Source organism: Ochotona curzoniae, unplaced genomic scaffold (genome assembly GCF_017591425.1).
Source record: "Ochotona curzoniae isolate NIBS_2020 unplaced genomic scaffold, NIBS_Ocur_1.0 scaffold_4701, whole genome shotgun sequence".
Lineage (NCBI taxonomy): Eukaryota > Metazoa > Chordata > Mammalia > Lagomorpha > Ochotonidae > Ochotona > Ochotona curzoniae.
Genome location: NW_024467122.1, coordinates 13,428,948 through 13,453,239, shown reverse-complemented (window position 1 = coordinate 13,453,239; position 24,292 = coordinate 13,428,948). Strand labels below are relative to the sequence as shown.

Genomic DNA, 24,292 nt, shown 5'->3' with positions numbered 1-24,292 from the left:
CATCCAGCTCCCTGCTTGTGGCCTGGAAAAGCAGTCAAGGACGACCCAAAGCCTTGGGAGACCTGGAGGAAGTTCCTGGCTTTGGATCGGTTCAGCTCTGGCCATTGCGGTCACTTGGGGAATGAATCATTGGCAGATGGAAAATCTTCCTGTCTCTCCTCTGTATATCTGACTTTGCAATACAAATAAATCATTTTTCAAAGTAAGATTTTCAAGTATTAACATGCTGAAAATGCTAAATTATCTGAACCTGGCAGTTATATTATTTGGAGTGTCAAAAATTCTAGCAATCATACTGATTTCTTATGTTTGCCATTTTCCCACAAGAAGTAGGAATACTTCAGGGGGGCAAGCCTTTGGCAACTTAATACCAAAGGGTACCATGTATGATACAGGAACTAAAGCATCTGCTGCACCAGCAGCCTGGAGCTGGCTGACATTTAACCCAACTATTGAACTTTACCTGAAAATGTTGCTTTTGATCATGTGAATTAATAGCCTGGGGGCCAGGATTCTGCATCGCTTATATAGTTTTGTAAGGCTTATAACCCAAATAATATAACTTATGTGTAATTTCAACTGTTATAATTAGCCTGTACATTTTCAATGAAGAAACTATCACTCCTAGTTTTTCACCCACTGTTGTCACATACAAAGCACAGCTATACAGACCAATATAAAGTATCTGTGGTATTACCTCAGAGGATGCAGATAGGCAAACATGTCTCAAACAGCTCCTTACGTCAGTGATTACACAAGGCAGCTTAAAAGGCTATTCCATTTCTTTTGGAGATGCCCAGCTCCGATGAGGACAATGGCACACTCGGACAGGCCCAGGAGAAATTGCCAACAGTATACTGTTCTTTTTCCCAACTTTTTCTACACATTTCTAAAAAAAAGTATACATTGAGCCAAATGAACTAGTAAGTAAAATAGCTGGTACAAAGAGACCATATTCTAAACATTTTAACTTGTTCCTAAGCATTCAGACTTTAAAACTAGAGTTATTTCTTAAATAATAATATAATAAAAAAGCAAATTGAAAGAATTCTATTTCCCCAGAACTGCTGAAAGGTCAATGACAACATGACTCAATTTCAAAATATATTGAAAAGTACAGGAACTAACAAAATTATAGGCATCATGGATTAGAACAACTGAAGAATAAACCCAGCCAAGCTGCCAAGCAGCGCTTGCCCAGCCCCAGAAATGGAAGGTGCCCTGGCTTGTCCAGGGACTAAGGCCATCAAACCCACACAGGAAACCGGATGCGTGTGAAATGTCACAGGCTGAGAATGATTTGCTTGGGGGTGATTTCCTACCTTTACTTTGTTTTTATAAAATGAGCCTCCTTCACGTAGAAAGTTAAGATTCCTGAAACGAACATTTCATAGTTAAAAATAATTCATCAAATAGGAGTCATTTGGATAGGTAACATTTGTCACATGATAACATTGGGATGATTTGTTACTTTTAAAAATCAGATTTATATAGTCAGGGATTGATGGGCTAAGATGACATGTACTTTTCAGATTTTCACCAATCATGGAAAAATAAAGCATTTTATACACTTTACACTTATTAGTGCATTTAGATTTTGGAGAAGGAATTAAAAGGTAAAATACCTCTACAATGTTAATATAAATCAGTCAGTTTTGAGGTCATTATACTGAGCTACCATCATTTAAGAAAATCAATTTCTTGGTCCAAATGAGTGAAACCTTAAAAAAGATTGTCTTTAGATAACATTATTTGAGAACAATGCATACTGAGACACATTCTGATGTTCGAATTCACTTTACAACAGAATTAAAGATTAGCCTTTTAATTACATCTTTCTTAAAAAGCCGCTACGTTTCCATTTCTTCGGGAGATATTTTCGCCAGTGTGTTGTTCAATTCCACAGGTTAAGCTTTCTTCATTATTATTAAGAACTTCATACATATTAGAGAGATTGCCATTTACTGCTTTTTCATCTTTCCGAAAAGACACGGGCAAACTTGCTAGACTAAAGCTGACGTCTTTAAAGGCATGCAACAGGAAGATTCCCACAATGATTGTAAAGAAGCCACTCAGGGTCCCGATGACATCATCCGCAGGCATAGCTTGCCACTCCTTAAAGAGGATAGCTGAGCATGTCAGGACGGAGGTTGTAAAGAATACATAATAAATTGGAGTCACGATGGAAGTGTTGAATATGTCCAGGGCCCTGTTCAGGTAATTAATCTGTGTGCTCACACAGACAATCAGGCTCAGCAGCAGGATCCAGGCGAGAGGGTGCCGCAGCACGGGCTGTCCTGCCAACAGCTCTTTGATAGCAATGCCCAGACCCTTCACACAGGACACTGAAAATGCTCCAATGACAGAGCAGATTGTTATGTACACAAGAATGTTTGTCTGTCCGTGGCGAGGTCCTACCACGAAGATGAATATCAAGGACACGATGACCACAAGTGTTGCAAAGATCACAAAACCTGGAAGAAGCAAAGACAGTTTTTAGTTAACCAGTGTCCTTAAACACAGAACAGAACCCACAACAAAATGTACTAAGCTCAACAGGATGCAGAAAAGCTATAGGCTTAGAATAAGTGATCTCTCTCTACTTTGGCAAAAGTACACACACTCCCAAGCAGTAGGCCACCAGCACCTTGGACTTCAGTGCTTTAGTCAAGAAGGCAAACAAGGAGAGATCAGAACAGACAGGACTAGTGCGTGAGAAATCAAGGGGCCCTTGACTGTCCAACAAACACACAGACGCCAAAATAACATTTTCCCTCACAACTTGAAATAAACAGCAAATCAGTTTTGAAATAACTGAATAGGGAAAATTAAAACAAGTATGAGAACAGCTAAGAAATATGTGCCAGGTACCTTTCTCAGTAATTTGTGCTCAGCTACTACACAGACACTACCATCTGCATTCTAAGATGACAGGAACAGCTGCCAGGAATGCCAGCATCCCACAGCAGAATGCGAATTCAGACCCAGTTATTCTTGTCCAGCTTCCTGCTGATGCAGGAATGGCCTAGTTTTTACAGGAAGTAAATATATTAAAAAGTACAGGAGGGCCCAGCGGCGTGGCCTAGTGGCTTAAGTCCTCGCCTTGAACACGCCCGGGATCCCATATGGGCGCCGGTTCTAATCCTGGCAGCTCCACTTCCCATCCAGCTCCCTGCTTGTGGCCTGGGAAGGCAGTTGAGGATGGCCCAAAGCCTTGGGACCCTGCACTCGTGTGGGATATCCAGAAGAAGTTCCTGGATTCTGGCTTCGGATCGGCATAGCATCGGCCGTTGTGCTCACTTGGGGGGAAGTCAATCATCGGACGGAAGATCTTCCTCTCTGTCTCTCCTCCTCTCTGTATATCTGACTTTGTAATAAATAAATCAATCTTTTTAAAAAAAAGTACAGGAAAGGATGAGAGCATCAATATTTTGTAAACCAAAGCTGAAGACAACTCATCACTGTTACAGCAGGACCAGGAAAACTGCAGCCCACAGCAGTGATGTCAAAAAAGACAGCGACTTCATCTGCAGCACCTAACACTAAAGACGCACAAAGTCCTGCAGCATTGGGGCAGGCAATGGGGACAGCTAAGTACCAGCTTGGCTGAGGATCTGACCAGCCTGAGAAAGTAGGCAAAGACCACCAAGAGAATGACTAAAGCAAATACAGGGGCAGGCGGGAAAATCTGCCCCACGCTCATCTTGGCATTTCACAAGGTAATTGACAATGCCAGGGTGAGGATGGACATGAAAGCCTGTCAAAATTATGGAAATTTCACGGAGGGAAAGACATCTTCAAGGGAATCTGAGGCTGCCTAAGCAGTTAATGAACTGAGACCCAGAAATGAGCGAGCTGCAGAGGCAAGTCCCACTTTGTGCCCAGTTCCCCTGATGGTATCTGGACACAGGAGCCACAAACAGGAGAGCGTTCAAGTGGACTGCCCATAGGCAAGGGCTGAGCAAGAACTTCAGCCTAGACAACAAATTTGTGTTGTGCCAGAAGAGAATTTTCTTTCAGTATCTTATACCTAGCATTCAAAAAATACTCAAAGACAAATAACTCAATGCCCAAAGACAAAAAGAAAAAGCCAGACAAAAAACAGTTCTATCATTAAACCTATATTACACTGAAGTTAGAAAAGTCAAAGAATAAAAGTAAATGCTTTGAAATTAAAAGTAGAACAGTAGAAATAATCCAATGTGATGCTAAACTGCCACCTCTAACACTGGTACCTCTATCAGGAACTGGATCCAATTTCACCCACTCTGCTTCAAATTCAGCCTCTAGTAATACAGGGAAAGCAGTGAAAGAGAGCCTGCATACTTGGGTCCCTGCCAGCCATGTGGGAGACCTGGAAGGGCCAGTCCTGGAAAATGCAGACATTCTGGGAGAGAACCAACAATGGAATATCTTTTCCTCTCCCTTATTCTTTTTCTACCTTTTAAATAGAACAATAAATATTCAAGGAAAAAAAAAAAAGCTGAAAAATAAAAGCCAAGGATAATCAGAAGGCAGAGCAAAAAAGGCAAAACAAACAAAAAGGCGGGGGGAGAGGATATTCAAGAAAATTAATGTTCTACTTCTAAAAGGTCCAATCAATGGATGGGTAAGAATTTCCAAACAGGGAAAATAATACCAAAGGATTCATTCAATTCAGTTTCTCAGAAAAAGACATGAATATCCTACTCAAAAAGACTTAAAAATGGACTCAGTATCTAGGCATGCCAGTAGGAAATTTCAGGTTCCAAAGTCAGATAATGCTTGGAGTTAGCAACATCAGCATGTTATCTAGAAACAAAAGCAGCAAGGAGTGGGGTTGGGAAACAGATGGCAATGTTTATCATCGATTAAGTAATCTCTATGGGCACAAACACTCTAATTAAAAGCCAATACAGTCGAGAGCAATGAAGTTGTTTTGCCTTCTCCCCCCATTACCTGGATCCCCGAGCTTGTGAGACATTTCATTCAGGGTCTCAATCTCCTCTTCTTTCGGAGCATGAATGACCATAACGGTAGATCCCAGGATACTTAGCAAACATCCAATCTTTCCATGAAGATTAAGTCTTTCATTTAGAAAGTATGAAGAAAGAATGGCACTAAAATGGAAAGAAACAGTTGGGAACTTTAAGATACCTACTTTTTTCATCTTCATCACTAAGACTCAGAATTGACGTCACTGAACTCAAATACTAAGCTTATGAAAATTTAATTTCCAGCCAAGGTAAGAAAATGTACAATCAAAAGTTTCCAGGGTGTCACTTGCTTTGTCCCATTCCAGATTTTACAAAAACAAAACAAAAGTTGTGCACAAATTAATTAAGTACCTACACAGAGGCAGGCATTTGGCCTGGTGGTTAAGACACTTGTTCAGATGCTTGCACCCCATACCTGAGGCCAGGGTCTGAGTCCCAGATCCTAGGAAGCCGTGGAGATGGTCCTGCCACCAAGCTGGGAGCCCTGGGTTGAATTCCTAGTTCCTGACTTCAACCTGGCACCATCCCCACTATTGCAGGCATTTGGGAAGTAAACCAATACATGGACAAGCACTCAAATGCTCTTTCTATGCCAATCAACAAATTTAAAAATATATATCAATATGTAATCTTCTAAAATAATTTATTACACACACATACACAAAATGGTGGTGCAATTTTATTCCCGATTGATGCATCTCTCTTAAATGTTCATAATTATCTGAATCTGCCTATTAAATAATTAGGTTTTAACAATGTATGGAGAGCCTGGTGTAGCAGCCTAGTAGCTGAAGTCCTCGCCTTGTGTTCACTGGGATTCCATGTGGGTGCCTGTTTGCATCCTGACTGCTACGATATTCATCCAGCTCCCTGCCTGTGGCCTGGGAAAGCAGTCGAGGACAGCCCAAAGCCTTGGGACCCTGCACCCACATGGGAGACTCAGAAGCTCCTGTCCCCTGGGTTTATTTCCTGCTATGAAACAAACACTTGCTTATGTAAAGAACTTCAAAAGTTGCCAAAATACAGGTATGCTGAACCTAAAAAATTAAGTAATCACAAAATACTCTAGAGTGAAATACCAAGAATTGTTTCCATATGTGAGTTGCAATGTTCTTACCTTACAAGAACGCTGAGAGCTCCTAGCGGAGTCACCAGCGTGGCTGGTGCGAATGCATAAGCAGCGAAGTTGGCCAGCTCCCCAGCTCCCACTGGGAGATGAACAAAAGAAAACTCAGCTTGGAATACATGCACGTCACTTGGAAATGGCTGTCAGAGCATTTTATGCAGTATCTACTTACTACTTCAATTATCCAGCAACTTTCGTGTTGCTCTTATTTATTAGTGTGTGTGTTCTATGAATTACCAACATCAATTATCAATTTGAAGCAAATCTGTAATTTTCATTGAGAACATCTGATTTATTACATAACCATGTTTCAATACAAATTTTAGATATCTATGTCCTGACAACAGAAATCAATTAAAAGTAGCAAATACTGGCAAGATATTTCCTCCAAGTCCCTTTCCACTGGCTTTTTTTTTTTTTTTAAGATTTTATTTTTACTGGACAGTCAAATATACAGAGAGGAGGTGAGACACAGAGGAAGATCTTCCGTCTGAAAATTCACTCCCCAAGCAGCCGCAACAGCCAGAGCTGAGCTGATCCGAAGCCAGGAGCCTGGAGCTTCATCCAGGTCTCCACGCAGGTGCAGGAATCCAAGACTTTGGGCCCATCCTCGACTGCTTTTCCAGGTCACAAGCAGGGAGCTGGATGGGAAGTGCGGCCATCAGAATTAGAACTGGTGCCCATATGGGATCCTGGCGCATGAAAGGCAAGGATGTTAGCCACCAGGCCATCGCACCGGGCCCAGCTCCTCTTACAGTGCACTAAGCCTTAGGCCTAGATTGAGAAACCTAAGAGTACTGCAGAAAGTGAAAAGTTATTTTGATGCAATAGATTTTGTAAATCCATGCAGTTTTGTCATAATACATATATTCTATCAACTTTTGAAAAACTCCTTGTATAGTAAGGAGTAAGATGAAAGTCTGACTCCAGAACTTTTGACAATCTGTATCATGTGCCTATCTGCAGATAAAACATTCCAAGCAAGAGAACTACAAATATAAAACCCCAGGCCCACTTTGACAGCCTAGTCGTTAAGTCCTTGCCTTTCATGTGCCATGATACCATGTGGGTACCAGTTCGTATCCCGGCTACTCCACTTCTCATCCAGCTGCCTGCTTGTAGCCTGGGAAAGCAGTAGAGGACAGCCCAAAGTTTTGGGACCCTGCACCTGCGTGGGAGACCCAGAAGAGGCTTTTGGCTCCTGGCTTCAGACTGGCTCAGTTCCAGCTGCTACAGCCAGTTCCAGCTGCTACAGCCAGTCGGGGAGTGAGCCAGTGGATGAATGACCTTTCTGTCTCTTCTCTCTGTATATCTGATTTTCCAATGAAAAAATAAATCTCTGAAAAAGAAAAAAGCTAGCCACTGGGGAATCCCATGCAGCGGAAGGATCCTTCTGGGCCTCTGTATGTCTGTAACAGTCTGGCCAAATCTCACTTAGCAGTGAGCCCGCTGGCCCACTCTCCTCACACCTGGTACCATTAGACTAAACAATCTGGATCATTGTATTTATACTTTAATTTGCATTCACATGTTTGCCAGATATATGAAACCTTTTCGGAGAGTGGCCAAAGTCATTATTAAGGTAATTAATTATATATCAAGCATTGGTCTTTTTTAGTTAAACACTCTAAATTTTTTTCACCTTCAGCATTTGCTGTTTCATTCTCTTAAACACTTTTGATCAAAGTCCTTTCTTTGTAAGAACTGAGGTAGGAACTGATTTTACTTTTCCATGTTGATTGTTACAGGAAGTACATCTAATTCTCAGACTTAACATTTTCTCCAATGTATTTCTTATATGCCAAATATGCTTTCTTTTTGCTAATAGTATAAACAAATTTCAAGTATATATTTGACTCTTATTCATAAAAATATGCAGACTTACTTGAAATAAGAATACTCTTGTAAAGCACAAAAACACATCAAATGTAACAAAAATACCTAGCAACAAACTTCTAATATCATCTAATAATTCTATGTGGAACCTTCTCTTTAACTCATAAAAGGTATGCTCTTTAACTCATAAAAGGTAGAATTCAATCAACGGCTCTGCCCCTGCGCCTGCCAGCACTGGCACGGGCGGGCAGCAGGGATGGGCAACAGCTGGATTCCTGGCGCTCACGTCAGACCAAGCATAGGTTTCTGACTCCTGGGATAGCCAATCCCCCCCCACTCCTACGTCATCCCACACCCCACTTTCAGCCCAAAGTAGCAGATGGAGCTCTGACTTCCAAATCATCTTTTTTCCCCCCAAAAAAATCTCCAATTTGAATTGTTGGATTTTATCTGCTGTTTTCTATTATGTATGATTTGTGCAGTCTAAAGTTCGATTATTTTTTATCTTTCCTAAAAACGTATTCTTTGTTCAATTAACAAGTTACACTTTTGACTACTCCAGAAATTACACTTTCTTCTAACATTAATGTTTAGTTTTATTCTTCCACTCAATTCCAGAACCTCAGAACCTACTTTAACTTCCCCCTTTCAATTTATTTGCTCTTGTGGGGGTGATTTTCCCCCCTCTTTTATGTAAGGCTACTTTAGATCCATGAGCTATTGTCGACATTGACTCAGATACATTCCCAAACTCACCATTTCGACTTCCTCTGCCCTAAACTTCCATGTAGACTAATCTCTCTGCTAACTTTGCTGTGGTATAATTATGAATCCATTTTAAACTGCCCAAAGATGTTGGTTTAGTTGAACAGAGAAAGCTACTGCTAGCTACCTTTTCCAGGACTTTGATGCTCTTCTAACAAGAGCTTCCTACTTCCCAGTGATGAAAAGCTCAGCTGTCAATCTGCTACACTTCTGAAATATCCTTTATCACATTTTAAAGATTATCTGAAAGGCAGCAAAAAAGACAGTTAGCACTCCTATCCACTGCTACACCTCCCCAAATGTCTGCAACAGCAAAGGCTAATGCAGGTCAAACCCAGGACCTGAAATCCACCTGTCACATGGTTGGTAAGGATCCAGTCACTTGAGTCACCACTTGCTGCCTTGCCACATACACACTACTACGAATGTATACGCAGGGAGAGTAAAACTCAACCCCTGGCACCCCAATTTGGTTATGAGGGTGTCTTTGCTACTACACCAAATGTCTGCCTCTTGACTGCTTTTAAAGTACTCTATTTTTATAAGTTTGTTTTTTTAAGATTTATTTGAAAGAATTGCAGAAAGAAAAGGAGAGACACAGCAAGAGATTTTCATCCACTGGTTCACTACCCAGATGGCCACAATAACCAGGGCTGGGCCAAGCCCAAGCCAGGAGCTTCTTCCAAGTTTCCCACATGGGTAAACTTGGAAATTGGCCATCTTCTGCTGCTGCTTTTCCCAGTTCATTAGCAAGGGGTTAGATCAGAAGTGGAGCAGAGAGAGCACAAACTGGCAGCAACATAGTATGCCACTGTAGCAGATGGCAATTTAAACTGCTACACCACAATGCCAGCCCCCAGTTTTGTATGTATTACTATGATGTGCTCAGCTCCAGTTTGTTTCTTTTTCATAGATAACTAAAGGTATTGGTTGGGCTTCTTCAATATGGGGTTTTGGAACTTTGATCATGGGACAATTCCAAGTCATTTTCTCCTTAAACATTGCTGCTCCACTCTGTTCTGCAGTCAGACTCCAATTATTCACTGAGTCCTTCAAGTTCCATAACCTTATTTAACCATCCTGTTGTCTCCACTTGCTTCATTTCACACTCTCCCAAACTATACCCAGTTCACTGAATTTCCTTCCAACCATACCTAACCTACTGTTAGGCAATTCATTTACGTTCCATTAATCTATTTTTTAAATCCTATAATTCTTATTCTTTTATAGATGTGGATGTCATCAGAGTCTGACAATCACAATTCTTTGTGGTAAGCACAGCTGTTCAATGACGGTTCCAATGCGTCAGGTTTCTGGTTTTTTGTTTCATTTTGTTTTGTTTTTGCTTAATTTCCCTAACTTCACATACCTCCTTTTTGGGAGACATTTAGAAAAATTACTGACTTAACTTTTACTTTGGGCCACAGGGTGCCAGAGAGCATTAGCAGCTGACAGCCGAGGCTGGAGCTCACTCAGTGGACACCGATGCCCAGCTGCCAGGGCCCCTCGCCCACTCCCGAAGCACAGCCTCCCCAGTGTTCTCAGGGCAGGTGCCATTTCCTTTCCTTGGCAGCATCAGTCCCGGACTCCAGTAGATCAAAGGTGTACTTGGTAATCCACTGCAGTTGTCCCTGATCTTAACCAGGTAACTCTTTACTGTGTTAGCTCTTAGATCATTTCTATATTTTATTGTTTTTTATTTGGAGCGTTTTTTAAAAAAAATTATTTCTTTGGAAGTCAAAAACTAACAGGCAGAGAAGAACAGAAAGAAAAAGATCTTCCATGTGCTGGTTCATTTCCCAAACACAATGGCCATCACTGGGCTGAACTGAAGCCAGGAACTGCATGCAGGTGATCATGTGGTAGCAGGGCCTAGGCACTTGGGCTGTCTTCCCGTTTTGCCCAGACCATTAGTGACACCCAGGTTGTAAACAGAGAAGTCGGGACATGAACTGGCATCCACACGAGTTGCTGACATTGTATGCTGTGGCTTTACATGCTATGCCACAGTGCTCGTTCCTTATTCAGTTTTTTAAAACTTAAGTTTGGGAGCTGGTGCTGTGGCACAGCCCATTAAGCACTGCCTCCAACACTACCATTCCCTATCAAGAGTGCCAGACTATTCCACATTCAATCCAGCTCCCTGCTAATGCAACAAGGTAAGAACAGGAGATGGCTCAAGTACTTGCACCCCTGCCACGCACACAGGAGACCTAGATGGAGTTCCCGGCGCCTGGTTCAGTCTGGCTCAGCTCTGGCCACTGCAGACATTTGGAGAGTGAACCAGCACATGTGATCTTTCTGTCTCTCCTTCTCTGTAAAACCTGCCTTTCCAATAAAAACAAATCAATCTTTTAAAACATTTTTAGCAAGTTTAAACAATAGGAAACTCTTTACTCATGGTTTCTCTTGGACATGTTGGTCAAGACTTTAGGAGGGGTCAGGGAGCGGTTCACATTCAGGATCCTTTAAGACTGAGGTCAAGATCACGCTGAAGCTGCAGGTGTCCCAGAACTGGGCTGCAGCTGGAAGACTCAAATCCAAGGTGACTCGCTCACGTGACTACCGAGAAGGCACTGCCAAGGCTAGGGACCACTCCACAGGTTGCTCGAGCATCCGCCAGCAGTGCAACTGGTTTCACCAAGGGTGAGCAATCAGGCAATCGAGAAAAAGGCAGCAGGGACCCATACTGTGGCACAGTAAATAAAGCTGCCACCTGTAAAGCCAGCATCCCATGAGACTGCCAGTTTGCATCATGGCTGTCTAATCTAGCTGCCTGCTAATGGTCTGGGAAAAAGCAGAACATGGCCCAAGTGTCTGATTCGTGCCAACTATGTGGGAGACCCAGATGAAGCTTTTGGTTTTAACCTGGCCCAGCCCTGGAGATTATGGCCATCTAGGAAGTGAACCAGCTCATGGAAGATCTGATTCGCTCTATCTGAACTCTTTCAAATAAGTCTTGAGAAAATAAAAAGTGGGCCTGATGCAGTAGCCTAGCGGCTAAAGTCCTTGCCTTGTGTGTGCCAGGACCCCTTATGGGTACCGGTTCATGCGTTGGCTGCTCCACTTCTCTTCCAGCTCCCTGCTTGAGGCCTGGGAAAGCAGTCAAGGATGGCCCAAAGCCTTGGGACCCTACATCCATGTGGGAGACCTGGAAGAAGCTCCAGTATTTGGATCGGCTCAGCTCCAGCTGTTGCAGCCACTTAGGCAGTGAATCAACTGACAGAATATCTTTGTCTCTCCTTCTCTTTGCAAATCTGCCTTTCCAATAAAAATTAAAGTCTTTAAAAACAAAAATAAGAAGTGCAATGCCTCTTATCACTTAGCCTCATGGGCCAGTCACACATCCTAACTTACTGGCATTTGCACAACTTGTGCATGACAGGAGGGGAGAGCCACTGAGCACTGCCCTGGAGGGGAGCACAGCCAGCAACTGTACCAACTCCTCGTGCCTTCACCGTGACAGTTTCCGCCCCTTCAACTGCTCTCTCCCCAGATGTTCATACAGTCATAGCCTTGATCTTCCTGGCCCACTGTTTAAGACTGCACCAGTCACTTCCATTTCACATCTCACTTCTTCCGAGCATCTGTTACCACTCCCACACAAATTCTTATTTATCTCCCTCTAGTGTGTAAGCTTCATGTGGGTAGAACTTTTCCATTTCTTCTCATTAGTATGTCTCTAGCACCTGGAATGGTACCACTCATGTGAGAGAGGATCAACAGATGCCTGTCAGATGAGCAGTCAGGAACCAGCACCATGAGGCTATGTTCCATGTACCTTGTTAAACGTAACCAGAAACCTGAGTATGGACAGTCGTCCTGGCAAGCACATACTTCCTTTTCAACTTGCAACGACAACTAAGGAAGAGGAAAGCTAGAAGCAAGATTTCTTAACAACTCTAACTTTAAAAATTATCTTCAAAAATTCTAAATTCTGAAATGTTTAACAATACACAGGTGTTATCAAACAGGTTTTAATCAGATGAGTAAGGAAAAAATTATTCAAATTAAATGAGCTATTAAATTTCCAAATGACTTCTATAGGTTTTAAGTTAGATATTAATATTTTCATTAAATATCATGTTCATTAAAAAATAAGATTCAAAGTTTTAAGATTTCCAAATAAACAGTAATATGCAAGCATTTTTAGTTACACTATTTTGTTTAAATGTTTTCTATACATACTCGACAGCAGTCCAGCCCACCACAACCATTCTTTAAGATATGCATGGCCACCTTGACCTGTGAATAAAAAAAGTTTTCTTAGAAAGACTATCAGACTTTATATTAATTATGGCAATTATTGATAATATCAAACTTTTAAAAATATCTAATTTGTGGGGCTGGCATTGTGGTATAGTGGATAAAGCTACTGCCTAAAGCTCTGACATCCCACTGAAGCACCAGTTCAAGTCCCAGCTGCTCCACTTCAGATCCAGCTCTCTGCTAATACACTTGAGAAAGCAGTGAAGCATGGCTTACATCTTTGGACCCCAGTTACCATGCTGGAGACCTGGAAAACTCGCCTGGCTCCTGGCTTCAGACTTGCACAGCTCCAGCTGGTGCAGCCATTTGGAGAGTGAATCAGAGGAAAGAACATTTCCCTCTGTAACTCCTTCAAATAAAAAAATAAATCTTTAAAATGAAAAACTCAGGGACCAGCGCAATGGCTCAACTGGCTACTCCTCTCCCTTCAAGCACTAGGATCTCATATGGGTGCTAGCTTGTGTCCTGGCTGCTCCATATCCTTTTTTTTTTTTTAAGATTTGTTTTTTTGGGCCCAGCGTGATGGCACAGTAGTTAAGTCCTCGCCTTGCACGCCCGGGATCCCATATGGGCGCCGGTTCTAATCCTGGCAGCCCCACTTCCCATCCAGCTCTCTGCCTGTGGCCTGGGAAAGCAGTCGAGGACAGCCCAAAGCTTTGGGACCCTGCACCCGCGTGGGAGACCCAGAAGAGGCTCCTGGCTTCGGATCAGCATAGCATCAGCCGTTGTGCTCACTTGGGGAGTGAATCATCGGACGGAAGATCTTCCTCTCTGTCTCTCCTCTCTGTATATCCACCTTTCCAATAAAAATAAAATAAATCTTAAAAAAAATTGTTTTTTTAATTGTACAGTCAAGATACACAGAAACACAGAGAGGAGACAGAGGAAGATTTGTCCGATGATTCACACCCCAAATCACCACAACGGCTGGAACTACGATGATCCCAAGCCAGGAACCAGGAGCTTCTCCCAGGTCTCCCAAGTGGATGCAGGGTTCCAAGCCTTTGGGTGGTCCTCGACTGCTTTCCCAGTCCATAAAGCAGGGCTGCTGGGATTAGAACTGGCACCCACATGAGAACCCAGCACATGCAAGGTGAAGACTTTAGCCACTAGGCCACCGCACCAGTCTGGCTACCCCACTTCCAATCCAGCTCCTTGCTTTTAGCCAGGTAAAGCAGTGGAGGATGGCCTAAAGCCTTGGCACCTGGCATGGGAGGGCCAGAAGAAGCTCCTTGCTACGAACTGGCTCAACTGTGGCTGTTGCAGCAACCTGGGGAATGAACCAACATGTAAAAGATCTCTGTCTCCTCTCTGTGGATCTGCCTTTCCAACAAAAATGAACAAATCTTTAAAAATAAAAATACTACCTCAGAAAGGGGGGCAGGTGTGAATATCATGAGAATGTTTAAAAATGTGTGGCTCAGTAGTACACTGATAGATAGAACTAAATCAACCCTTATATTCAACTCATACTTCATTGATTTTGTGGATTCAGCTTCAGTAAACCAAGTAGGAAAACAAATCATTAAGTAGCCCATTTTTTAAAATTTTTATTTAAAATTTTGAATTTTATGGTCCAATTCTGTATCATCTGGGATTCTCCTCCCCCCCAATTCCCATCAACCAGCCTACTTTCCCCAAGTAGACCAATTCCAAAGACACTGATCAATCTGACTGTGCCTCACAGGTGTAGGAGCCTATGAGGTAGCATCTGCTGTGGTCCTTTCTCACCAAACACCAACATACATCCTTTTGCCATCGATTTCCTTTTGATCAAAAAAACCCAAAGTGAATAAACGCTTTACAAACACGTCCATCTCACGTTACAGTACCTGTCTCAGGACCAAGGATGAGGGACAGGGGCAGCAAACAGGAGGATTCAATGCTTTCTCCTGTGTGGACTAAATCCCAATAGAGGATACTGTTTCACGTTAGTTAGTTACAAATTCAGTTTGGCTACAGAATTGGCAGAAGAAACAAAAACTGCCATTTTTGTTGTCACGGCAGGTCCACTTGAAGTCTAGTCAGGTGAACAACTGCTGTAGACAAAGACGGGGATGTAACGGTAAAACCACATCATCCTGGGGTTATTACGAACACCCAGGGGAGAAATCACCCTGCGGCTCAGTCCACACTAAGCATCCCCCAGATCCTGGGACCTGATGGCAGGTTTTGGGGAAATAATCCACATCACCTGGAGTTCACTGCCAGGGCTGCTCTTCACGCCAACAGCCACGCCCTTCCTTTCCTGCCAGTTTCAGATCAGAGAAAAGGTCTATGGTGAAAGACCTCAGTTTTAGTAAGATTCTAATTCATGAATCCTTATTATTCTTCGCTGGATAAGCATAGAAACTTCAAGGAAAGGCTGTATGTTAATTTGGCATCAGCTCTTATTACAACTTCTCTAACTGCAGGAATGGGAACAGTTCACTGTTTATCATTACAAAACTGAAATTAGATTTTCTATTACACTTACAACTCTTGGAAGCTTGCAGGTTTCAGTATTCACTGAGAGGGAAGATGTGGCTGTCTAAGGTGCAGAACCTAAGCGCAGCCTCTGCCATTTCAGTCACACAAGAAACAACCTACCTGCTCTCATGGAGCCTTTTCTGGCAAGTCGCAGAAGCCCTTTTTTTTTCAAAATGAAACTCCCTCCAATGAAAATACTGGAGCTCACAGCCAATCCCAGACCAATATAAAAGTCATATTTTCCACGGCCTTGGTTCATTTCGTTTGTTACTTAAGGAATTCCTATGAATTACATTGATCACAGAGAGAGGAAACTGCTGGTACTGGAGGCAGGGCGACAGTCTTTAGATCTGTGAAACAGAAAAGAATTGAGATTTTCCATGAAATGATCGTAATATCCTGATACTATTCCAAATTTTTCATTTCCGTTCTCCAAATGAAAAAAAATATTACTACTTATTGATAATATATCCCATAATTAAAATTTAGCACCAATCTAATATTTTTCTAAGAAATGGGATCATGATCTAAAATAACTTTAAATACATCTTACTAATTCCAGTTTTTTTCTAAAAATACAATCTTTGCCAATATAAAATAAAGCTGATATGAAAGTAAATCCTACAAAATGGTTTTATAAATGCATTCTCTTAACTTACAGAAACTCAAAATTTTCCCACAGGTTTTTATTTTTATTTCTCAATTTGTTTTTAATTATCTACTTTTTATTTCAGTGCCAGATCTTTCTTATGCAAAAAGGAGAGACAGAGAGATACCTCCCATCCATTGATTCACTCCTCAAATGGCCCAATGGCCAGAGCTGAGCTGCTGCGAAGCTGGGAGCCAAGAGTTCCTCTGGAGTTTCCCACATGGAAGCAGGAGACCCCCAGCCATCCTGCACTGCTTTCCCAGGCCAGAAACAAAGAGCTGGATTGAAATTGGAGAGGTTGGGACCAAAACCAGTTCCACATAGAATGCTGGTGCCATAGAGGATTAGTCTGATGTGCTACGGTACAAGCACCTTAATCTATTTCTGTGTGACTTTGCTTTTCAAATAAAATAAATCGTTTTTTTTAAATGTGTAAATAGGGCCCAGCACGAAAGCACAGTGGTTAAATCCTCGCCTTACACACACCAGGATCCCATACGGGCACCAGTTCTAATCCCAGCTGCCCCACTTCCCATCCAGCGCCCTGCCTGCGGCCTGGGAAAGCAGTGGAGCACTGCCCAAAGGTTTGGGACTCTGCACCGGCGTTGAAGACTCAGAAAAAGCTCCTGGCTTCTGGCTTCAGACTGGCTCAGTACCAGCTGTTGTGGCCACTCGGGGAATGAATCATCCGATGAAGATCTTCTTCTCAGTCTCTCCTCCTTTCTGTATATCTGCCTTTCCAATAAAAAATAAATAAATCTTTCAAAAAATGTGTAAACACATCCACAAAGTCTATGGTGACTTATTTAGCCTACTTGCAGATGGGTTGAGAAAAAGCCGATTTCACGCCATTTTCTTAGTGGAGAAGGGCAATCCTAGAGGAGAAATGTCTGCCAGGGTGCAGAATGGTAGACGGGAGGGAAGCACAACCCCTAAGAAAGCTGAGGCCAGGAAAACAGAGGCTTAGCAAAGACTACACACAGAGTTTCAAGTGGTCATCTCCTAAGTTCTGCTGACAATGAAACTAAAGTGAAGAGGAGAAAAGAGGGGCTGGTGCTGTGTTAAGGCTGACTAAATCCCTGCCTATGGCACCGGCATTCCATAGGGGCAACAGTTCGAGTCCCAGGTGCTCTACTTCGCATATGGCTTTCTGCTAGTAATCCTGGGAAAGCAGCAGGAGATGGTCTGAGTGATTAGGCCCCTGTACCCATGTGGGAGACCCAGAGGAAACTCCTGGCTCCTGGCATTGCACAGGACCAGCTCTGGCCACCGCAAGCTTCGGGGCAGCAAATCAGCTGTTCAGGATTTCTCTCCTGGTCTCTCCTTTTCTAACTGTAGCATTCAAATAAATACATCTTAAAAAAAAATACTCAGTCTTAAATATTAAAAAAAGCAAGCAAGCAAGCAGAGGGGAACATAACTGCATCACCAAGGTGCACGCCTGACTACAACTACCAGTCCGCTGTCACAGGATGTCTCAGAATTATCAGACCCACAAGTTATCTCATGGCCTGTAATTTGATTCAGTCTGGATCCTTACAAATTTTTGATTCTGTGGTTTTTCAGCAAAGAATCAACTTTCTACCCACCTAGCCCCCAAATCAGTCTAATGTGTTCACTGAGAGTGCTATTTCTTTTTTAAAAGATTTATTTATTTACTTTTTTTATTGCAAAGTCTGATATACAGAGAGAAGGACAGACAGAGCTTCCATCCAGTGATTCACTCTCCATGTGACTGCAACGGCCAGAGCTGTGCTGATCCGAAGCCAGGAGTCAGGAACCTCCTCCAGGTCTCCCAAGCAGGTGCAGGGTCCCAAGGCTTTGGGTTGTCCTTGACTGCTTTCCCAGGCCACAGGCAGGGAGCTGGATGGGAGGTGGAGCTGCTGGGATTAGAACTGGTGCCTATATGTGATCCCAGCGTGTTCAAGGTGAGAACTTTAGCCGCTAGGCCACTGTGCCACACCCAGTGCTATTTATTTTATATCTTCTGTGTGTGGTAAGCATATGCTAAGCATTTTGGATAAAATGGTGATAGCTTTTAGTCTCCAATAGGGTAACAAGTAAACAGTAAAATAAGAGGTAATCATGTACTGTAATAATTGTAAATAATATTAAAACTATTATTACAACACCAATATTTTAAACTGCCTATTGAGGCACAGTACTGTTCCTACACATTTCTATGAGAAGAATTCCTTTTCCACTGACTTGGGATTTTGCCATCAAGCTGGTTTTGGCCAGTGGGAGGTGGGTGGTACTAAGAGAGCCAGTTCTGAGTCTAGACCAAAAGGCAAACTTAAATTTATGAAGTTTTCTAGAATTCAGGCAATTGGCTTTTTTTGTTCACTTACGGAACTTTACCAATGTGGTGTTTATGAGAGGGAGAAGAACGAACAGAGGCATAAAATTTACAAACCTTGAGCCACTAATGAAGGAAATGACTTTATCCCCCTTCTGGCTCAGTCGAGGACATGCGCAGAAGGTCCTGAAAGGGCTGAGCAGCTGTGCAGCTGTGCTCACACCTGGCAACGCTCTGCTCCCGCCCTCTGCAGGTCAGTCACAGCCGGGAGAGCCTGCAGTGAAGACGGCAGGGCCAGGCATGAAGACAGCGACACCAGAAACAGGCTACATTCACCTCAACCAGGTTCCCAGACAAACCCGTAACCTGCCCACCTCTCAGGCACTGACCGAAACAGCCCAGCAGGTCACCGGCTTCAAGGTGAGCAACTGGTCCACAGACACACTAAGGCTCGACAGTGATCAAGGTGCTTGTCCTCAAGGACCCCACAACCACCTGGCATTCTAAACCACCTGCTAAAGCCTTAAGCCTCCCGGCCAACAGTCTCAAATATGTCCAGCTTATTCTCTAAATGTCAAAGAAATTTAATTTCGACAACTGATTAGTACATTTAAAAAAAAAGATTTATTTATTTTTATTGGAACTTCAGATAGACAGGAAGAGACAGAGGAAGATCTTCTGTCCGATGATACACTCCCTAACTGGCCACAATGGCTATAGCTCAGCTATTCCTGAAGCCAGGAACCAAGAGCTTCTTCTGGTCTCCCAAGGGAGTGCAGGGTCCCAAGGCTTTGGGCCATCCTCGACTGTTTTCCTAGGCCACAAGCAGGGAGCTGGATGGGAAGTGGGGCTACTGGGACTAGAACTGGCGCCCATATGGGATCCTGGCATGTGCAAGGACCTTAGCCACTAGGCTACCATGCCAGGCCCCTGATTTATACTTGAATATAAATGTTCATTAACACAACATATCCCAAATGAAATACAAAATTGTTTCACCACCTTTTGTAATGTAAATATAAAGAACAGGACAATGGGGTTGGCACTTTGGCTTATCAGGCTAATCGTCCACCTCCAACCACTTGCGCCACCGCGCCAGGCCCAATCGTCCACCTCCAAATGCCTGCATCCCGTATGGGTACCAGTTCATGTCCCAGCGACTCCAGTTTGCATCCCCATGCAGCTTCCTGCTTCTGGCTGAGGAAAGCAGTTGAGGATGACCCAAAGCCTTGGGACCCTGAACCCACATGGGAGACCTGGATCAAGCTCCTGTCTTCAGATCAGCTCAGTTCCAGTCATTGCAGCCTTTTGGGGAGTGAATCAGCACATGGAATATCAATCTTTCGGTCTCTCCTCCTCTCTGTAAAATCTGCCTTTCCAATAAAAATAATCTAACAACTATTTGGAAGAACTATAGTGATCTTGGTTTGCAAACTGACCAACAGTATATAACACAATTACACAAGTTACCAAACTTAAAAATCTACATAAAGGGCCAATCCAATGGCTCAGTGGCTGAATCCTCACTTTGCACCCACCAAGGCCCTATGCAGGCGCCAGCCTGTGTTCCAGCTGCTTTACTTCCCCTCTTGCTTGTGGCCTGGGTCGGCCCAAAGCTTGGGACCCTGCACCCACATGGGAGACCTGGAAGAGCCTCCTGGCTCCAGGCTTCAGATTGACTCAACTCCAGCCACTGTGCATACTTGAGGAATGAACCAGCAGATGGAAATTTTTTGTCTCTGCTTCTCTCAGTAAATGTGCCTTTCCAATAAAAACAAATCTTTAAAAAATTCTGAATACAATACATATGCAGCTTTAAACTTGTTACAACACTTCTGACATCTTCATTTCACAAAAGCTTGGACTGACACCTGGCAAGGGCCTGTGACGATGAAACAAGCAGAGACGACACACAGCCTGTAGCTATGAAAACAGGACCTACAATCCAGGTCTCCCAACCCTGAGCTTCCTGCTCTCCCACTGCAGTCTCCTCCCTGTCCGGGGCGAGGGAACAGAGCCAGAGGCATCTCAAAGCGGCAGACCCTCAGTGTAGGCAGACCCTCAGTGTAGGTCACCGTCTTCTCTGCCCAATCTGCTCCTCGCTGGGCTGCTGACCATGGCTTCAGCACCCAAAGCAGACCCAGGAACCAACAGTGAAAGGTGGACTCTGCCTTGGAAGTTCAGCTGTGTACCCACTCTGACCAATCACCCGAGCCCCACTGGGCCTTCCAGGCCCCACTCATGCTTACAGCCATCTTGCCGTTACACTGCTCTGCCAGTCTTACTCTGCTGCCTACACTTACTGATCAATAAAACACTCAAATGCTGTAACCCACTAAGACTTTTCATTAATTCCAAAACTACCTTTGAAACATTATTTCCCAATAGTTCTGTATCTCACAAGCCTTGTTTTCTCTCCAGGGTCAACATGCTGCATTCCCCAATCCTTGTTTACACTGCCCCTTTCACACTGCAACGAGCCAGTCCACAAGCACTCCAGCAAGGAAGCTCTGCGTGAACTCCACAAGCCACGGGCATCCCCTTTCTGAATTCTCCAGCTTTTAACCTACGCTCAAACGCGCATTTCAAGCCTGCATTATGTTTCCTTATGTCATTCTTATCACCTTCACCTTGGCTTCCTGCAAACAGGTGGAATGCTTACTTCATTTACTCAACAAAGCTACAGAGTCAATACTGCACTCTAGGCCCCGGGCAGAGCACGTGCAGTTTACCTTAAGCTGGCAGGAGGGCGAAACAACAAATAAGCACAATGCATTACAGTCATAAATGCTACGGCGAAAACCAAGGTACATTAAGAGGACTGCAAGCCAGGAGCTAAACTGAGCAAAAGCTTGAAAAGGTGAGAAAACACCGAGACACACTCTGAGGCAGGAGCGTATCTGCTCATGCCTTTCCTGGTCAACCCTGAGTGAAATATGGGATGTCACTATCGCCTTAAGAAAGGGAGAGTCAGGCCACACCCGACCCAAAGGGACACACAAAAATCCAAAAGACATCAGACTGGCAATCCATTTAATTACCAGCCCATAATTAACTTTCTTCTAGAACTTTACATAGCTGCTCTATTTCAAGTGTGTTTACATTAAAAAAAAAAGGGGGGGGGGGTTCAAAGAAAAAAAGCTGAGCATATTCTAGTCTGAGTTCTACAGTAGAGTTCCCCACCCGCCCCTTTTTAAATTTGAAAGTCAGAATTGCATAGAGACAGAGAGAATGTCTTTCACTTGCTGGTTCACTCTCCAAGTGGCCACCTCAGTCACAGCCGTGCTGGCACTAAGGAGCCAGGAGATTCTTCTGGGTCTCCCACATGGGTGCAGGGACCCACTACTTTCCCGGACCACAGGCAGGGAACTGGATGGGAAGTGGAGCAGCCAGACACAAACCAGCACCCACATGGGATCCCAGCACCACAGGCTGATAATTACTGTGCTGTCACTTCACCAGCCCCAATTTTCTTTTCCTTATTAAGATTTACCTTATTTGTGCTCACTTCGACAGCACATATACTAAAATTGGAAAGATTTACCTTATATGAGAGGCAGAGGCTACAAAGAGAGACAGAAGTCTACCATTTGCTGACTTACTCCCACAGGTGGCCACAGCAGGACATGGTCAGGCCAAAGCCAGAAGCCCCTTCCAGTTGGGGAAAGGGGCTCAGAGGACTTGCCCCCAGGCTCATTAGCAGAAAATGGATAGTAAACCAGTTGGACTCAATCAGCATCCATACGGGCTGCAACAGTTCAATCCTCTTAACCAGAGGCAGGCCCTTCATTTTATTTGAAAGGAGCAAATGGAAGAGGCAGACTTGAATTTGCTAGTTTACTCTTCACATGCCTGCAAGAGCCAGTGTGGGCCAGATGCAAGCCCTAGCCCAGGACCTCCACCTGGGCATCCTGACCTCCACCTGGGCGTCCTGACCTCCACCTGGGCGTCCTGACCTCTGCCTGGGCGTCCTGCGCCAGCACCACCATGTGCTGCCTTTCTGGCTTGCTCGGCAGCAGGAAGCCAGGGAGACCCTAACTGGCACACTGCTACGGAATGCGGGCATCCCAAGCAGCGTGCGCCCGGCCTTTGCTTATAGTCACTTGTACTGTGCTTACTTGAACTTAGTAGTACGCTATGGATATACAGACAGTAAAATGGTCACACAGTGAAGCAAATGAACGTACCCACCATCTCAGTTCCCTGTGACAGCTTCATAAAGATCTCTAACACGCGACTAACCATAACCCTCACCCTGCACGTGGGAGCCGCAGACCTGTTCATCCTACCTTATCTATTTTGTATCTCCTTCCTGCTGGTAACTATTTTATATTCTCTACAGAGAAGCCTATCCTTCTATAAAAAGCACAAAATACACCCATCAAATACAGCAGTTTTAATGAAATGTACTGTAGCTTCAGACATTTTAAATACAAGTGGACCATGTTTCTACGACAGGAATAACCCGAAGACAAATGAAGTTACTCTTTCTTCCCTCCTCTCCGGGCTCCCGTTCACTAGGCACCTTTGCGCCAGTTTACAATACGGAAGCAGCAGCAGCAGATACATTCATTTGTCACCGAACAAAGGGCCAGTCACACGCAGAGGAATGAACAGTGGACTTTGCATCCACACAGGTCTGCCCACAGCACATGCAAACTTCAGAAACTTTTAAGTCTTTATCTTCGCTTAATTTCCACTGCTTATACACTCAAAGTTGTGCAACCTCTCACGTCACTGCTTTTTAAAAGCACTACTTAGAAACATTCCAGAACCTACATCTCCAATCCTCACGTGATACGTTAATTACAAATTAAAGTTTTCACTTACATGGAAGGTTTAATAGGCTCTCTCTTATGAGAAAAGGGCTGGAAGAGGCTAGAGATGATTTATGTACTCTCATTTCCTTGTAATTGCTACCCTGTATTCCCATTTACAATCTTAAACCCTGGCAGAGAGGTTCCAGCCTGGAAAGACAGAAGCAAAGGGACGGAACAAGGTTACTAAGTACTAAGTACTCATTTAACCAACTCAAGACACACTCGATGGGGTGGAACACACCACTTCCACACGCAACTTACAGGAACCCAATTTCTCTAGTTCCCATTTCCGCTTATTACTTTTTTTTTTTTTCTTAAGTAACTAACTGGGCACATAGGATTTCGGGGGGTGGGGGGGGAACTTTGGAGGTAGCTTTATTCAACGAGTTGACAAGGCAGAAAAGCAAAAGCAGCAATGGCACAAGATTAAACATACTTTCAGGTGTGCCGAGGGGGAGAGGGTAGGGATATCTGTAAATGAAGGGAGTGGAAACAGCCTTGTACAATACGCCTCGGGAGGTGGAAAGCTTCCTCCGCAGCAGCTCATCCATCTCCAACACTCACTCAAGACCCAATTATTTTAATGAGCTTTCATGATCACGCGCGGGAGGCCACCTCGCCAGGTGTCCGCGCGGGACACCGCGAGCTGCCTGCCTGCCCAGGACCAGGAAAAAAAAAACCCGCTTTCCACCTCAGAACGCACGCAAAGTGGTCCCCCCCAAAAAGGGCCCTTCCGAGACCCCAACACGAAAGTCAACCCCTGCGCGCTGGCCTGAAAGGAACAAGCGCTGACCTCACCCCACAGTCGCCCGGTCGGCCGCGCGCGTCCCCCTCGGTGACCTGGCCCCGGACACCGCGCGTCACACACCCACACAGGCCGCACCGGCCTCTCCCTCCTGCCCTCGCGCCGCCACCACCTTCGTCGCCGTCCAGGGGGAGGTGCGAGCATCCGGAGGTGCAGCCGTGCGCGCCGCCTCCTCCATGGGGAGCGCCGAGGGACACCTGCCCCAGCCGACCTACGGCCCCGCCGCTGCAGGGACCGAGGGTCGCGGCCGCCGAGAGGACCCTGGGCGCGGCCGAGTG

At 44.2% G+C, this 24,292-nt stretch overlaps 1 protein-coding gene across 10 annotated transcripts; it reads right to left on the bottom strand.

Annotated features, from left to right (window-relative positions):
* Window positions 1-1,471: 1,471 nt before the first annotated feature.
* NIPA2 (NIPA magnesium transporter 2) lies at window positions 1,472-24,292 on the bottom strand. Of its 10 annotated transcripts, none has more exons than XM_040969600.1 (8): window positions 24,127-24,291; window positions 23,220-23,356; window positions 18,507-18,663; window positions 15,562-15,791; window positions 12,892-12,948; window positions 6,094-6,184; window positions 4,939-5,099; window positions 1,472-2,474 (listed from the first exon to the last, which is right to left on the bottom strand). In XM_040969600.1, exons 4-8 carry the CDS (start codon window positions 15,698-15,700, stop codon window positions 1,840-1,842), a joined length of 1,083 nt encoding a protein of 360 aa, XP_040825534.1. In that variant the 5' UTR covers window positions 15,701-15,791; window positions 18,507-18,663; window positions 23,220-23,356; window positions 24,127-24,291; the 3' UTR covers window positions 1,472-1,839. The 10 variants fall into 10 exon arrangements, with proteins under 10 accessions (XP_040825534.1, XP_040825532.1, XP_040825535.1 ...); XM_040969598.1 differs by lacking the exon at window positions 24,127-24,291 and adding an exon at window positions 24,003-24,118; XM_040969601.1 differs by lacking the exon at window positions 24,127-24,291 and adding an exon at window positions 24,008-24,118.